We start from the raw sequence: 18,143 nt of genomic DNA, 5'->3' as shown, positions 1-18,143 counted from the left end.
AAGATAGATAGAAACAATTCGTTATTTTCACAAGCTAATCAACAAGATCACGTATAAGGAAATGACTAACACCTTAGCGAAGGATATAATAAAGGAATATCTATGCACCAAAAAGAGCGCATTATATTTCCATAACGAAACAGATTTTCCTCCATTCCAAAAAGCCTATTTAGAAATCATTAATTCTAACAATATAACCAAAGCTATTAAATCAAGCACGAAACTCCTAGATATTCAGAATTACGCTGAATTTAAAGAAACCATATTAAAGAATCATAAAGGCTTACTCCATCCAGGGATAGAGAAAACCGTCAATTGGTTTAGGGGAAAATACTATTACCCGGATTATCAAAAACTAATCCAAAACATCATAAACGAATGTCCTACTTGTAATATTGCCAAAACAGAGCATAGAAATACGAAGTTGGCATTCGAAACTACACCGGAAATACTAAACATCAGAGAGAAATACGTCATGGATTTCTATATGGTTGGTAACCAACAGTTCCTATCATGTATTGACGTATACTCGAAGTTTGCCACTCTTGTAGAAGTAAAAAGTCGTGACTGGTTAGAAGCAAAAAGAGCCATCATGAAAGTTTTTAACGAGATGGGCAAACCAATTGAAATCAAAGCCGATAAAGATTCAGCTTTTATGTGCACAGCATTGCAAGCATGGCTGAATGCGGAAAACACTTCCAGCAAAAATGGAATATCTGACGTAGAAAGATTTCATAAAACAGTAAATGAAAAATTAAGAATAATATCTAGCGAGGATAACACAGAAGATAGATTCACGAAGTTTGAATTAATTCTTTATACTTATAATCATAAAACCAAACATAATACCACAAATAGGACACCAGCTGATATATTCATTTATGCAGGCTCACCTGATTATGACACACAACTAAATAAAGTGAACAATTAAATAAAAACCGCATAGAGTATGAAGTAGATACCCGCTATAAACTATCACCTCTAGTTAAGTCTAAGGTAACAAATCCTTTCAAAAGGACGGGTGAAATTAGACAGGTAGACGAAAAACATTATGAAGAAAAGAATAGGGGTAGGAAAATAACTCATTATAAATCAAAATTCAAGAAAAAGAAGAAATCTAATAGAAGCAAATATAATAATTCCAGAGAAACCGAGGAAGTTAATGGAATCGGCGAACTTCAACACAATTAAAATCCACATCTTCCTCATAATTACCATCGTAATGGCACAGGGCCAAAACATAGAAATAAATTCTATAAAATCCCAAAACGGATATATGATATTCAAAACTGGATCGATCATCATACCTATCAATTACGAATACCATTATCTAACTGTTAATGTAACTAAAACCGAAGAACTATACCAAAATTTGTTAAGGCAAGCCACTAAATTCCAGGACATAATCCAAATAAAATATCTAGTAGACAAATTGCAAAGAGAAATGAACGGGCTAAAAATAACCAAAAGAAATAAAAGAGGCCTAATCAATATAGTAGGAACAGCCTACAAATATCTCTTTGGAACACTAGATCAGGAAGATAAAGTCGATTTGGAACAAAAAATAGAAAATTTAGCCAGCCATAGCATTCAAATGAATGAACTAAATTTGGTAATATATGCAGTTAATAGCGGAATAAACGTTATAAACAAACTAAATGAAGAAAAAGACAGGAATCAACAAATAAAAATTTTGATATTCAATCTACAACATTTCACAGAATATATCGAAGATATAGAACTAGGTATGCAATTAACTAGGCTCGGTATATTTAATCCAAAATTATTAAAACATGACTACCTGGAACAAATAAATTCTGAGAAAATACTAAATATAAAAACCTCCACATGGCTAAAATCCGATACCAACGAAATTCTAATAATTTCCAACATTCCCAAAGACATTACAAAAGTACCAATCTATAAAATCGTTCCGTATCCAGACGAATTAAATAATATGTTAACAGATATGACATACGACAAGTACTACATAAAAAATGAAGAAGTATTTGTTAAAGAAACTAGATTGAAAACCAATGACAATTGTATAAAAGGAATTTGATTGCAAACTCCCACTAAATGTCCATATTCCAAAACTTTTCAAAACTTTCAAATAAACTTTATTGAACCCAATATACTAATCACGTGGAATCTTCCAAAAACAACGCTAAATCAGAATTGTGTAAACCAAGAAATCATAGCGGAAGGAAATACCATTATAAAAATCTACAACTGTTCAATCCAATTAAATGAATTTACAATATCAAACACAACGTTAGATTTTGCCCAGAATGTTTATGTCAACAACAACATAACTAAAATAAAACCACTGTCGTATATCCAAACTAATGAAATAATTATGCAATACACCACATATACACACCACACCACATACAAATAAGTCTACTAATTTCATTTTTCATAATTATATTAGTACTACTAAGTTATGTAGCTGTTAAATTTACGAAAACTTCTAAAAGAGTCACGGTTAAATGTATAAACCCTATAATAGAAGCAGAAGAGGAACCAACCTCAGCCACCGCACTTGACACCCCGTCACTATACCCGAGGGTAATCGCCTAGGGACAGGATAATAACAAACGTTGGGGGAGTGACATATCCATAATTCCCCACATCCCATACACATTATGTTTATGTACAATTCATCCACCCCATCCACACAAATAACAGGACCCCACTCAAGAATCAATAACTGTTTCTTCCCATACTCCAAGGGCCCTCCATAATATAAACAATGGACCACATTGTTTCATCAACATTAGAATCACGCCACTATCGAGAAATCGATTCTTTAGAATCACGCCACTCATGAGGACCAATCAAAGCTAGACATAAAACCAAGGAGTATCACATTCCTAGCTCCGTCATGTAATGCAACACCGATCGCCAGCAGTGGATGCCTTTCATCAAAGCCGACGCATCCCCAAATATCGATCCAGGCACGTACGCCACCGACACGAAGATGCAGCCGAGGAAAGCAACGCCCGAAGCCAGAGTCGGGAGTTCCAAGAGAAGGGCTCATGGAAACTAGCCAGCAGCAGAGAGATCAGTTCCGTTTGAGACAAGCAGACCGAAAGTCAAGTAGGGGAATTCATTTAAATCTTGTGACATAAAGATATTTAAGTTGTAAAATAAAAGTCTTTGTTAAAAAACTTAAAATCGAGTTGCGGATATTTAACTATATATATTTTATCGGGTCGGAATCGCGTCTTTCTGGGCGTTGCACGCATCCAATCCACTTTAATCATGGCTGCACCTTTACCGTTTATGCATCGATTTTTACGAACGATACAAACTACAATAAAACAAGGAATCAATTTATTTCAAATATTCCCGAGTTTTGAAGGTCCACATTTTGGAAAGAAAATAATACAAACAATTCTCAATTGGAATTTAAAAGCTTAATATTTTCCAGTTGATACGTTTAGTATATCTGGTCTGATGAGCTTGTGAGGTAGCTCAAAGGGGGCCTAGCTGAGGCCACCGGACGGGTCGCGGGTTGCGGATAGCGAACGGCCTACCTCGGTAGGTCAGCTGCGAATAAGCGGGCATCCCTCACGGGAGAGTACCGAAATAAGCAGTCCCGGACAGCCAGCGGGTGTTCGCGAAGCAGCAACACTGACGATGCGCTTGTGGTGCCGCCTCAATAAGTAGCTCACACACTCCCATCCATACACAATACCTACCCATATCCCAACCCCCACATCCACCTCACACCGGGCCGGACTAAGTGTGTTACTCGACCCGTGCCGAGAGTCAGCCTGGCTGGGGGCCCGGTATAAAAAATAGCCCAGTCTCTAACGGAGGGCTCAGGGACTTGGCAGCCCCCTGTTCTAATGATGCCTTACCCGGGCAACGTGGATCTCTGCCCGGGCTGACCTTTCCCTTTCTCTGCATCTCGTGGGAACAAGATGTATAACAATAAAAACAAAACTAACAAAAAAACAAATGAGTGCGGCGCTCCCCAAATGCCAACTGGGAGCAATCCCAAGCTCGGGAAGGCAGCGGCCCAAAGGCCTGGCCCAACCGGCTCTATAGTGGGGAATACCCACAAGGTGGAAGGTGCCTGTGCGAACCCGAGGGGGTCCCATCCCGAATCCGGTGTGGGTGGCAAGGTAACTCCCGAAGCTGACACCTTGGAAGGGAAGCTAAGCAATATTGCGGCTGCCCGACCTTCTGGTAAAGCGGAGGGGGTTGACTTGCCGTCGACAAGTGCCCAAGCCAGACGATACTCATATGCCGAAAAGAGGAGTGCAGGGCACATACTCCGTCGGCAACACGCCAGCAGTGAAGCCAGCCCATCAGCCGAATGGCTGAAGAAGGTGGAATGGGCTTCGGCCGTACTTCCGGAGTTCACCTTAGAACAGAAAAAGGTGGCTCCCCAAGCCAAGAGGCAGCGCTCGCAGGAGACACCGGGACCGGTAGCAAAGCGCTCCAGAGTGCTGCCAAATGTCTCCTTTGCGCAGATTGCCAAGGAGAGGACGCTAATTGGTGTCCTCGACAAAGGCAGCGCAGAGGGGAGAATCCCAAGGAGTCAGTGGAAGTGGGTGGAAGCGGCATTGGCCGACCGCTGCTTCGAACTCCTCGACAAAGACCCTGGACCTCCGCCAGTCTGCAAGGACATGGGGTGGTTCCAGGGCAATGTAAAGATAATTGCCTGCGAAGACGAGCGCTCTGTGAAGCTGTACAAAGCGGCGGTAGCGCAGGTCGGCGAGGTTTATGCTGGGGCGAAACTCGTCGCAGTCGACTGGAGCGAGGTGCCCAGCAGACCAAGGGCCAGAATTTGGGTGCCGGCTACCTTTAAGGAGCCAGAACGCATCCTCAAGATGTTGCAGAGGTGCAACCCAGGACTACCAACCTCCGATTGGAAGGTAGCCAAAGTTGAGACGACACAAGGGCCGACTAACCAGACAGTTCTCGTTCTCAATAAAGAGTCGCTGGCCCCGATAGAGGCAGCAAAAGGAGAGCTCAACTTCGGCTTCAGCTCGGTCACCATCAAGGTGTACAAATCGGACGCGGCGGCCGCGGCGCTTCCTGTCGTCAACCCAGACGTGCAGGATGTCGTTGCGGAGATCGAAGCGCCTGACGACAAGCTGGAGCCAGACCAGGAAGGCTTCTCCTCAGATACGGAATTGATGCTCGACTTCGAGTCAATGTGCCGAGAGAGAGTCTCAGACGACTCGGACGCGGACATCACGGTGGTGGAGAATCTTGAAGATGGTCCTAAGGGTCCTTCAAATAAATCTCCACCACTGTAAAGCAGCATCGGCTGCTCTCATACTCCGCCTAGACGCAAGCGGAGCCGACGTAGTCCTGATCCAGGAGCCTTGGGTGGTAGGAGGCAAGGTCTGTGGATTGGGGACGAGGGAATACAAGATCATTGTATCCCAAAATGAAGGTAAAATCCGTACCTGCATACTTGCTAGAAAGCACCTAAATATCTTTCTGCTCCACAATTATAGCGATGGAGATAACACGGCGGCAAGCCTAGAACTAGGAGGTCATCATCTCAGGCTGGTGGCATCCTATATGGCCCACGAGGAGGATGATCCTCCGAGCGACCTTGTTCGCAAAATAGCCAGCGACAGCGAAAGGACGGACAAAGACCTACTTATAGGTTGCGATGCCAACGCCCACCACACCCAATGGGGGAGTTCGGACACGAATGTAAGGGGTGAGTCACTGTTCAGCTTCATCCTGAACTCAAATTTATTCATATGCAATCGGGGTAATGACCCCACTTTTATAATTAAAAATCGGCAGGATCATTGACCTCACGCTAGTGTCAAGCAAACTGCTGGACACAATCAAGAGCTGGAGAGTCCTAGGAGACCACTCCTTCTCGGACCACAGGTATATCGAGACGATATTATCCTTCGATATTCCCAAACCAACAGACTATATCAACCCCAGAAAAGCCAACTGGGAAAAATATAGCACAACGCTGGAGGAGCTACTCCCTCCTAACGCCCCTACCTGCCCGAACACTGAAGACAACCTAAACCGTCTTGTGTACAGGTTTACGGATGCGTGCAACAAAGCCTTCAAGGCAGCATGTCCCTCTACCAGACCAAGGGGAAAAAAGAAACCCCCCTGGTGGTCCAAGCAACTAGACACCCTTCGTAGAACTTGCAGGACTCTATTCAACAGAGCCACAAGAACTAAGGAGGATACTCACTGGGCAGACTATAAAACCAGTCTAGCACTATACAAAAAGGAAACGAGGAAGGCTAAAAGAGCCTCCTGGCAAAAATTTTGCTCCGAAATCGAGGAAACCTCGGAGGCCGCAAGACTCCGGAAAGTTCTCTCAAAAACCACCCCCTCGGTAGGGTACCTCAAAAAGAATGATGGCACGTGGACCAACTCTAGTGAGGAGTCCCTGCACATTTTGCTCGACACGCACTTCCCCGGATGCACATCCACCGAGCCGTCTCACCTCCCAAGAGAGGGATCGGTAGAATCGATGGACCATATCCTTACAAAACGGAACATAAGTTGGGCAGTAAACAGCTTCAACCCGTTTAAATCGCCAGGCCCGGACCAGGTAATCCCGGCCCAGCTTCAGAGGGCCGGGGAGACGGCCATCAACTGGCTACATAGTATCTTCAGGAAGATACTGGCGGTATGTACAATACCGCAAGCGTGGCTTAAGGCTAGGATAGTTTTCATCCCTAAAGCAGGCAAAGCCTCACACTCAACCCCAAAAGACTTTAGACCAATCAGTTTTTCGTCTTTCCTACTCAAAACCTTTGAGAGACTTATCGGGTTACAGCTGTACTCAAGTGCGCAGCATGCCTACCGGAAAGGAAAATCCACGGAAACGGCACTTCACGAAGTGATCTCGAGTGTAGAAAAATCCCTGCATCTCAAAGAATACTCACTAATAGCTTTTCTCGATATCGAGGGAGCCTTCAACAACGTCACACCGGGCGCCATTACAGAAGCCCTGACTGACCTGGGGGTGGACCGTCACTTGGTGATGCTCATTGATCAATTGCTCATACGCAGGACGGTGACATCATCGATGGGATCGTCCACCCAGTCAAGGTATGTCAACAGAGGAACCCCGCAAGGGGGAGTTCTGTCTCCTCTTCTATGGAACATTGCAGTCAATAAGATTCTTTGCGACCTGGAAGAGGGGGGCTGCAAAGTCGTGGCCTATGCGGATGACGTTGCAATTATTTTCTCGGGGAAATACCCCCAAACACTGTGCGACTTAATGTCCACAAAGCTAGCGCAACTGTCGGACTGGACGGAATCGCGCGGTCTGGGAGTAAATCCCTCGAAAACGGAACTAGTGTTATTCACAAAAAAATACAAGGTCCCGCCCCTCAACCCACCAACACTAAACGGATACAGGCTCTCCTTCAGCGACAGTGCCAGTTACTTAGGGTTGGTAATTGACAAAAAGCTTAGCTGGAACCTGAATGTCAAGGATAGAGTGAGGAAGGCAACGACAGCACTCTATACTTGCAAAAAAGCTATCGGCCTAAAGTGGGGCATGAACCCAAGCATAGTCCGATGGATATATCTGGCAATAGTCAGACCTATAATACTCTACGGAGTTACTGTCTGGTGGCCTGCCCTAGCGAAAAGGACAATAACCAATCAGCTGGGCAAGGTTCAGCGAACAGCCGCCCTCTGCATCAGTGGAGCTCTTCGAACTACACCAAATGATGCGCTAAACGCCATGTTATGCCTTCAGAGCCTTGACTTTGCAGGAAAGGAGCGGGCAGAAATGGCAGCAATACGTCCTAGGGACTCTGAACAATGGGTACCCCAGAACATAGGTCACTCATCTATATTAAACAAAAACAACAAGGTCCCAGCAAGAACGGACTATCAAGTTCCAATGGAGCACACGGAGACTCCATTCAGCATAATCATCCCTCATAGAGACGATTGGCTCGAGGGACCCCCCGGCCCAGACGGGGCCATAAGCATCTTCACGGATGGCTCAAAACTGGACGGCAGGGTTGGAGGAGGAATCTACTCTGAACAACTTAACATAAGGCAATCCTTCAGGCTTCCGGATCACTGTAGCGTCTTCCAAGCTGAAGTTACAGCAATCAGGGAGGCTCTGTACTGCCTTCATACGGTTACCACCACGGCAACCAATCTAAACATCTACAGCGACAGCCAAGCTGCGATCAGATCACTTAACGCGATCTCCTCGAACTCGGCTACTGTGGCGAAGTGCCGCAGATCTCTTCACGAGATGGCTCAGCAATTTGCTATCAGCCTTATATGGGTCCCGGGTCACCGGGATATCGAGGGCAACTGCATAGCGGACGAGCTGGCCAGATCTGGCACTACAACCCCCCTTCTCCAAGATAAGGAGGATATTTGTATGCCTATGGCCACCTGCAAGCTCATCATAAAAGAGCAGTACACGCTACTGATAGACAACAAGTGGCAAACAGGGCCACGTTGTCGCACAGCTCGGCAAACATGGCCGACCATAGACAAGAAGCGCACCTCAGAGCTCTGCAAACTAGGCAGGGAAAGGTGCAGCGCAGTCATACGTTCCCTCACAGGACACTGGCTAGTAGGCACCCACGCAAACAGGCTGGGTGCCCCATACAATGATTTCTGCCGCAGCTGCAGAGACGAGGACGAGGAGGAAACAGTGGAACACCTGTTCTGTTCCTGTCCAGCTCTCAGCAGAAGGAGGCTGCATTACTTGGGCTCTGCCTTTCTGAACGACATCTCGGAGATGTCCACGCTATGTCCCAGAAAGATCGTCAACTTTATAAGGGCATCTGGATGGGACAACTGTTGACATGAAGTCTCATCTGCAGGGAGGGAATGATCCCAAACGGTATCACAACGGGCCGAAACCGGCCTATGTGTGCTGGGCTCCGAGCGAGCTTGGCGGCCGTCTCTACCTAACCTAACCTAACCTACGTTTAGTATTCAAAGTGTTCTCGTAGGAATTAAGCTGAATTTATCAAATTTTCGGAATGGCAAAGTGACGCCAGATACTTAAGCTATGTGAAGGCCGCCAGCGATCGGGTGCTACAGCGGGATAGAGAAATTACAGGTCGGCTTGTCACAGCTTTAAACTCGTAAAGGGGCTTAGGTGATTAGGGTTCATGGCTTGCCGTGAACTCTTCAGAAGGCATCCAAGACAAAATAATGGTGAACCTCAGGAATGTCGCTGTTACTCCTGCTGATAAACCTCCACCATGGTAAGGCAGCATGTGCTGCTCTCTTGCTCTACCCAGCCAAGGATGATGCCGACATAATTCTTATTCAGGCGCCCTGGATCCTCCGAAACAGGGTTTCCGGTCTGAGTACTCCTGACTATAAGCTATATGTAGCTGACACCGCAGGTAAAACCCGAATCTGCATCCTTGCAAAAAGAGATTGACACTTATTTTCGCACTCAAATTACAGCAATGAAAACAAACAGCAACAAAACAGAAAAACAACCCCCTCCACACGCACGACCTCACACTTGCCTCTCATGACATACAAGGGAACATTGTATCCTGGAGGATACTGGAAGAACATTCCTGCTACTACAGGTACGTGGAAACTGTATTCTCTATTCCACTACCGAGACCATTTCAATTGCATTTCAATTCAATACCATTTCAGATGCTACAATGCAAGACGGTTGAGGCATCACTGGGGACGTCAACAGAGGAACACCGCAGGGTGGAGTCCTCTCGACCCTGCTATGAAATGTGGCAGTGAACGTACTGCTGCGGGAGCTAACAAAGCGCTAACTTCAACAGAGATCGCAGAGCAGTTAGATATCTTCTTTATATGGGTTTTTTTTTCCCCGGACCTAGGGACATCGAGGGGAATGATGCCGCTGACGAGCTAACCAGGCATGGCACTGCAAATCCTCTTATCAGAGAGGGAACAAGTAGGTATACCTTTGGCTACGTGTAGGCTTATCAAGCACCAAATATTCGAGCAAAAGGCAAACAGGATATGGCATCAAGCACTCTCCTCCTGTAAGGTCTCGAGATCGATATGGCCATTCGGGACACAGGCAGATCGGCATTCGCGCCTCTAGACTTTCTAACCGTCATAGTGACTTCTGCAGAAATTTTCGCGACGAGGAGGAAGAATCGATCCACAACTCCTTCTGTCATTGCCAGGCCCTTGTAAATTGTCGTCTCCGGTTTCTCGGGGCCCCTTTAATAAATTTAATAATTTTTTTAAAAATAAACTATTTCTTAAAAATAAAATTTAAAATGTTTAAACAGTTTTAAAGCCCCAAATCTATCAAAAACAAGTCGGATTAGTTTACAGTGTCGAAAAAAAGTTACATTGTGTTGAATAATGGTATTTGTAGTGCAAAACGAGGGGGAACGTTGTGAGTTGCTGCGGACACCGCAACTTTACATTTATACCCGATAGTCAGTATGGCTCTCCTCCGGCAGACGCCGCTAATATTAAACGACACGACAAAGAGTGCGTGCAAGAGAGACAGAAAATCAGTCTGAGCGTGACGTCGGGCGCTCCGTAGCTGCAAATGCCACTGTTCCTTTTGGTTACAAAAATGATCTGATCTGATCCAGATTCAGCAATCTGATAGATATGATCATTATCTATGATTCTGCGTTTTTAGTTTTCTCGAATCTGCAACATTGTGGATGCAACAGGTTTTCGTCCTTTGCGGGGGCGGAACACGCTAACAGCATTTTTATACCCGATACTCAAAATGAGTATTGGGGTATATTAGAAGGAGTCGTTTCCGACCCCATAAAGTATATATATTCTTGATCAGCATCAATAGCCGAGACGATTGAGCCCTGTCTGTCTGTCCGTCCGTCTGTCTGTCCGTCCCTATCTGTTTGTGATGTGTTCGACTATGCGAACAAAACAGACAGTCTTTCAAATGATTTTTTTTTTTTTTTCAAATGAGAGCTGTTTTTATTGTTTTTATACCGCACATTATACAATAAGTGTGGCGCCTACTGCTTATCTACATATGTGTAATAGCAGACATGTAAAGTGGCTGGGTAACACAAGTTACGGTATTGGCTTGCATTGACAGAGGATTGGCGTTGGCATCGCATAGTGATGTGTTCGACTATGTGCTCAAAGACTATCAAAGCTAGAGCAACGACATTTTATATCTGGACTTCTGTGATATGTCACTGTTACGAGAATATTTAAAAATTTTCCCCGCCTACTTACGCCTCCACAAAGGGCGAAAATCTGTGGCTTCCACAAATTCAAAGATACGAGAAAACTGAAAACGCAGAGGATTACTATATCTTTGAGAGTGCAAAATCTGAACCAGATCGTATAAATATTATAGCCAGAATCAAGAAAACAATTTCATTCTTTCTCGCTCTGTCTCTCTCTAACACACAGTTTTCATGGTCGGTTTTGACAATTGCAAAATATGAGTTCAAGGATCTCAGAACCTATAAGAGCCAGAGCAACCAAATCTGGTATCCACACTCCTGTGATATCGGACCTTGACCGTTTCGTATCAAAATTTGGTACCCACACTCCTGTTAGATCTCAATATAAAACGTATACCTCAAAATATCGCCCCGCCCTCTTCCGCCCCACAAAGGACGAAAATCTGTTGCATCCACAATATTGAAGATTCGAGAAAACTAAAACCGCAGAATCGGAGATAACGACCATATCTATCAGATTGCTGAATCTGGATCAGATCAGATCATTTTTGTAACCAAAAGGAACAGTGGCATTTGCAGCTACGCAGCGCCCGACGTCACGCTCAGACTGATTTTCGGTCTCTCTCGCACGCACTCTTTGTCGTGTCGTTTAATATTAGCGGCGTCTGCCGGAGGAGAGCCATACTGACTATGTATTGGGTATAAATGTAGAGTTGCGGTCTCCGAAGCAACTCACAACGTTCCCCCTCGTTCTGCCTATTTTCGAGGACAAAACGTTGTTCTGGAAAGTTTGTCATCGATGGACATATCGTTTTTTGCAGGTCTAGATAAGGTACCAAGTTGCATTTTAAAATACCCTGTCCCTTTGCAAACCCTTGACCTTTATCTTCAATCTCTCTTTGGAACAGTCTTGTCTCCCAGTAATTTGGAATGAGTCCTACATCATTTCGCTTCGCAAAAAAGGTTCAAGATAAAATATTGAAAACTATCGTGGTATCCCCGTCGCAACATGGTTTTTTCAGACATCGTTCAACATCGACTAACATTCTTGAGTTTTCTCACTTAATCCACCGTGGTTTTTAAAATGGTTTGCAGATGGATGTAGTTTTTACGGACTATAGCAAGGCAATCGATTCTATGAAATATGCTCTGCTTATTCGCAAGCTTTTTTTTAGGGTTCCCAACGAATCTTCTAGATTGGATTTTGTTTTATCTCTCTAACCGTACTCAACATGTTTTGTTTTCTAATGTGTTGTCAAATATTGTCAATGTTATTTCAGGAGTGCCACAGGGAAGTCATCTGAACCCGCTTCTGTTTATTGTATTTGTGAATGACCTTCCTCAAGTTATAACATACTCTACTACACTAATGTATGCTGATGATGTTAAAATCTGTCTGGCTTACTCTAATTGGTATTTGCGCACACGCCTTCAACTGGATCTAAGTGAACTACTATTGTGGTGTTCAACTAATCTTCTTTTTCTGAACCTTTCTAAATGCAAACATATGACATTTTACCATCGCGCTCCTTATTTTATCTCATATGTTCTAGGAAATCATGTCCTGAAGCGAATTTCGAGTTCAAATGACCTCGAGGTCCTATTTGATCACAAGATGTGTTTTAACAGCCATATAGCTGCAACAGTAAATAAAGCTAAGGGTGTGGTAGCGTTCATCAAGCGTTGGTCCAAGGAGTTTGACGACCCGTAAGTTACGAAACAACTCGTTAGTACGTCCGATTTTGAAGTATTTTTCTTGTGTGTGTAGCCCTCAGTATAAAGAGCAGCAGGTTGTCATTGAACCCGTGCAAAAGCAATTTTGAATTTTTGCCCTTCGTAACTTAAACTGGGACTTGGTCTAGACTAAATAATGTAATGTTCGTGCACAAGCTCCTTCTCGGGATTGTTGACTCCCAAACTCTCTTGGGTCAGATTGACTTTGCCGTTCCATCTAGACCTACCCGTACTTTTAGGCAAATCCGCTTACCCATAAGTAGGTCTAATAATGCCGAACATTAGCCTTTTACGGTTATATTCCATAGTTATAGCTCCCTCTGTCATACCTTATCCCCTGAACTATCGCTTAAACTAATAGCATGCAATATTTATAATCATCTATATTTTACTAACTTCTCTTCTTTCCTCCTTTTGTAATTAAATAAATAAAAAACTAACGTCCGCACACCCATCTTCGCTATCATTTTTTAATACGTCGGCAAATAATGATCAGGCAATTGCCGATCTTTTTGCCCAATTTTTCCAAACCACCCATTCTGAAGATAGCTACTCTGGTCATCCATACCCATACGGTTGCCGAGATCGAACGGCATTTTTAGTCCCTTGTTAAATGAATGCTCTTTACTCCATGATCTTCGACTAGTTAAGCCGGTGTTTTCACCGGGTCCAGGCGGGGTTCCAGGTTGTGTACACAGGTACTGCACCGATGTTCTATGTGGACCCTTGCTTAAACTATTCACACAGTCCATCGATTCTTCTTGCTTCCGCCCGATCAGGAAGGAATCGTTTATAATTCCTCTCCATAAAAAAGGTAGCAAGTCTGACGCAAAGAATTATAGAGGTATTGCAAAGTTATCCTCTATACCCAAAATGTTTGAGAAGGTTTTAACTCCGCACTTGCATCATCTCTGCAAGTCACTTATATCTCCAACTCAGCATGGATTTATAAGTCGGCGTTCAACCACCACGAACTTGTTAGCATTATTAAAGGCTTTTAAGGTAACTTACAGACAGATTTTATTTACACAGACTTTAGTAAAGCATTCGACTCTGTAAACGATTCCCACTTAGCGCATAAACTTGACCTTTTAGGTTTTCCGCCTAACCTCCTGAGATGGATTTCTAGCAATCTTTGTTCCAGGTCTCAAAGAGTCCTCTTCAAAAACTCCCTCTATTTACCAGTAAAGGTTTCTTCGGGAGTACCACAGGGCAGCCATCTAGGACACTTACTCTTCACACTCTTCACACCCGAGTACTTATGTATGCGGATGATGTTGAACTCTGTGCCCAGTACAAGAACATTTCATTCTCGCTTGCAATCCGATCTCAATACCTTTCAGTCATGGTGTTGTGCAAACTTGTTACACCTTAATACCTCGAAAGCCCCCTTTTAGCTCTTTATTGGCTCCCTATACCCTATTTGGTGGTCCTATTGAGAGAATCACCCTGGTAGATGATCTTGAGGTTATGTTAGACCACAAGTTAAAGTTTTATGAACACATTTCTACCATGGACATGGGCGTGCTTGCGTTTATAAAGAGGTGGTCAAATGAATTTTAAGACCCCTACATAACAAAGACTTGCTATACCTCGCTTGTTCGTCCGATCCTAGAATATGGCTCCTGGGTATGGTGCCCTCAGTACAAAGTACACCAGGACCGTATAGAATCAGTACAGAAAAACTTTTTACTCTTTGCTCTGCGGGGCCTTAACTGGGATGAAGATGTGAGACTCCCATCTTACTCTAGTAGACTGCTATTAGTAAACCTCCCATCCTTAGTTAACCGTAGAAAAATGCTTGGTGTGATTTGGATGCACAACTTGATCAAGGGTTACAAAGACAGCCCTGATCTGTTGAGCCGCATAAACTTCACGATTCCTATTAGACTTACTAGAAATTTTATACCGTTGTAGATCGAATTGTTCCTGGCATGAACCGTTTAAGGTCTAATGCTCGGATTATAATTACATCTACCATATTATATCCACCACTAATTCTCCTCCTCTTATTAAATTACTAATCCTTACACACCTTTCTAGTAATTAGTAATTGTAACTCTCTTAGTAACTTGAATGCTAATTTTCCTCGAATATTAGTCTAACAGCTATCTTTCCTGCATGCAGCCTTCTGCTGGTTTCAGACGGGCCACTTGACGGTGCAGTAATTGCATCGCCTCTTGCAAGATACAGTCATTGCATGTCAACGGCCAGAATATATAAATTACCCTGATATAGGTGTCAAGTTTATGTTAATGCATCAATAAGTCTTCTTTTTTTCCTTTTGCAATTAAGGTTCGTTTCGGTGCATAAAATGCCGTTTACTTTTCATTTCGTCAACGAAAATGTTTTCGGTTTGAAAACGAATAAATCTTGCGGAATATGAAAACGGGAGCCCCAATTTATGTATATTATATAATGTATATGTATAATAAAATGTGAAGCTTAAATCAATAAGATAAATTTAGTCACTTGTGTCAGGAAAACATACCTTTTGATCCATGAACTACGTTCGGAAAAAACTCATCGTTGTGCACTTTACTATTTTCTAAGCTAGAAGTTGATTCGTTATTAATAGTATCTTTCGATTGGATAGAGCTAGTATCATCTTTTCTTTTTCCCAAGTTGGTTTCATTACTTTTAAAAGTCTGCACGAACTGTGCTCGTCCACGACCGACGGATGTGTCCATGTTTTTAATGGTCTTTAATAAATCACTTCCAATGTTATCTTTAGGAAGCCGATGAAATTCTCCACTTGAAGTAGAGTGATGAATGTTAAATCCGCAGTCGTTTTCATAATATTCACTAGAGGAAGAAATTTCCGAAGAGCGAGTCTTTTTGTTAAATAAATTAAGCAAATTTCCTCGACCTGACATATTCTGAAAAATATAAAAACACATATCTGATATACTTATCTATCTATATTTATAACTCAAGAACGGCTGAAACGATTTGGCTGAAAATTGGTGGGGAGATAGCTTAGATACAGAAGACTGATTTTTATCCCATTCGACCGCGTTCCTGTGTGACGTGATATGACAGCACAGTAGCAAAGATTATACAATACCAAGATGTTGCATGAGCGACCAAAAAGCTGTTCTATGGCGGGTCCTAACATTAGAACCAAAAAGGCACGAGGGAGCGTGCGGGGTTTCAATTCCCTTTTCGCCTGTACTTCGTCTCTACCGCGACCCCGCCGCCCATCGGTTTCGTCTGTTCGGCAATTCTGGACTCTCGAGCCTCAGCACCGTCGAAGCGATGGTCGCGGATCGCCAATGTCTTTGGAGCGGCACAGTGGGAAAATTCGATAGGAAAATTCTCTATTAGAATTTATCTAAAGCACTCATACAATTTTTTCACTATTTCGGCTGAGTCCCCACTGTGCCGCGCCAAAGACATCAGCGACCACGCTGTCCTACGGTTTCGGTACGCAGACGATTCATATTTTGTTTTTGTATTCTTTCTCTCGAGACACACCGACTCGACGCTGACCGAGGCATTGACGAAGCCGAGTAGCGTAAAAGAGAATTGAAGTAATAGCCCCGCGCGCCCGTACCATGTAGCGTCAAACAAAAATTGAAAAAGAATTTGTTCCTCATGCAACATCTTGGTATTGTATGACTATACAGCTCGGTTGGCAATGCGAAATCGTCGAGCGAACCCTATCGACGAAATAAACGCTTGCCTAAGAAAACAAGAAATAAGAAAATAAGAAGAAACTTCAGCTGAAAACAAACATGAGAGTAATTGCTGACTATCGGTAATGGTCGAATACCGGTCGACGAATAGAGCAGATTTGATTTAATCTCCAGAAAAACTGTAATTTTATCACAACAAAAAACGAACTCATCAACAAACATCATTTTCAACTACAAAAATAATTAATGGCTAAGAAAAAAGATGTAGATGACCTTAACCTTGGATGTCCCAGGCTTAGCATCGCACAATTTACCCCTAAAGGTTGGATCCCTAGTAATTATGCTTCGAACCATAAACCAACCAAAACAGTGCAACGGTACGCGTTGGGTGGTAAGAAATTTGATGAACAATTTATTTTACGCGATGATACTCAAAGGAGAATTCGAAGATGAGGAAGTTCTCATTCCCAAAATTCAGATGATCCAAAAAGATATGCCGTTTGAGTTTTAAAGGCTTCAATTTCCGATATGTCTTGCATTCGCCATGACTATTAATAAATAACAAGGGCAATCATTGAAAGCATGTGGTTTGAATCTGAAAAATCAATGTTTTCCCATGGCCATCTGTGTTGTTATACCCGATACTCAGAATTAGTATAGGGGCATATTAGATATTTGTAACACTCAGAAATAAGCGTTTCAGACAAAACAAAAAGGATATATATTTTTGATCAGCACAAATAGATGAGTCGGTAGAGCCTGACTGTCCGTCTGTCTTTCCCTCCGACCTCTTGTTTGACGCTTAGAGACCAGAGACCATAAGCAACGAAATTTTGTATCCCAATCTGTGGCATCCACAATTTTGAAGATACATAATATCTTTCAGACTGCCGAATCTAGTCAGATCGTATTATTATTATAAACAGACGGAACAAATGATAGTTCAGTACCTACGCAATGTGGCCACGCCACGATTGGCGCAACTGGGATGGATAATTCAGGGCATTCTGGGATTCTTTGCACAGATAATAGTACTAAAAAAAAAAATTATAAAATTATTATAAACTTAATTATATCCAACAAATATATTAATATTTATATGGTGTTTCCTTTTGTAACTTTGAAACATGTAAAATGCGTGCGTACCTAACTTTTTCATTTCAACATTTAAGTCATGCAGGAACAGATTAAAAATGATCAACTAAACAGACATGCGATGATCAGAGTCATAAGCTAGGAAAAGAAAGATAACTTAATGCAAAAAGCCTAACAAAAAAGATAGCTAAAATATTTGAATTTTTTAACTCGTCAGTAGATTTTATATGTGTGTCCGAAACGTGTTGTACGTGTATGTGACTAGTTAATTTCGTGCTGTGGGTATAACGTTTTTCATTTGTACCGTCAAGGGAACAGCCCCAAATATACACCAGACATCCTAATCGGATGCTTGTATCGACCTTTATGGAATATTCCAAAATGCTAAATGTTATCACCGAGTTATCTCTGACATATGTATACAGATATAACTTTGGCTGGTGACTTCTACAGTAATGCAACGAATGAGATTCACCTCGCAAACAATCTGAAAAAAAATTCTTTTTATGATCTACTTTCCGAACCCGTTGAAGTGGTTTAA

General features: G+C 42.9%; 1 protein-coding gene across 7 annotated transcripts in view; it reads right to left on the bottom strand.

Annotated features, from left to right (window-relative positions):
- AGO3 (Argonaute 3) overlaps positions 1-18,143 on the bottom strand; it is a 285,673-nt gene that overhangs the window by 260,924 nt on the left and 6,606 nt on the right. For 6 of the 7 annotated variants that reach the window (XR_004469495.1, XM_033380771.1, XM_033380773.1 and 3 more), the window contains exon 2: positions 15,361-15,748. Coding sequence is in view for 6 of the 7 variants with exons in the window: in XM_033380771.1 (XP_033236662.1) it covers positions 15,361-15,745 (385 nt within the window). In the remaining variant the exon portion in view is untranslated. Of the gene's footprint in view, positions 1-15,360; positions 15,749-18,143 lie in introns of those variants that run through there. The other variant, XM_033380776.1, reaches the window with a different exon arrangement.

The sequence above is a fragment of the Drosophila pseudoobscura genome, chromosome 4 (genome assembly GCF_009870125.1).
Source record: "Drosophila pseudoobscura strain MV-25-SWS-2005 chromosome 4, UCI_Dpse_MV25, whole genome shotgun sequence".
Classification (NCBI taxonomy): Eukaryota; Metazoa; Arthropoda; class Insecta; order Diptera; family Drosophilidae; genus Drosophila; species Drosophila pseudoobscura.
This window is presented reverse-complemented; position numbering and strand designations above follow the sequence as displayed.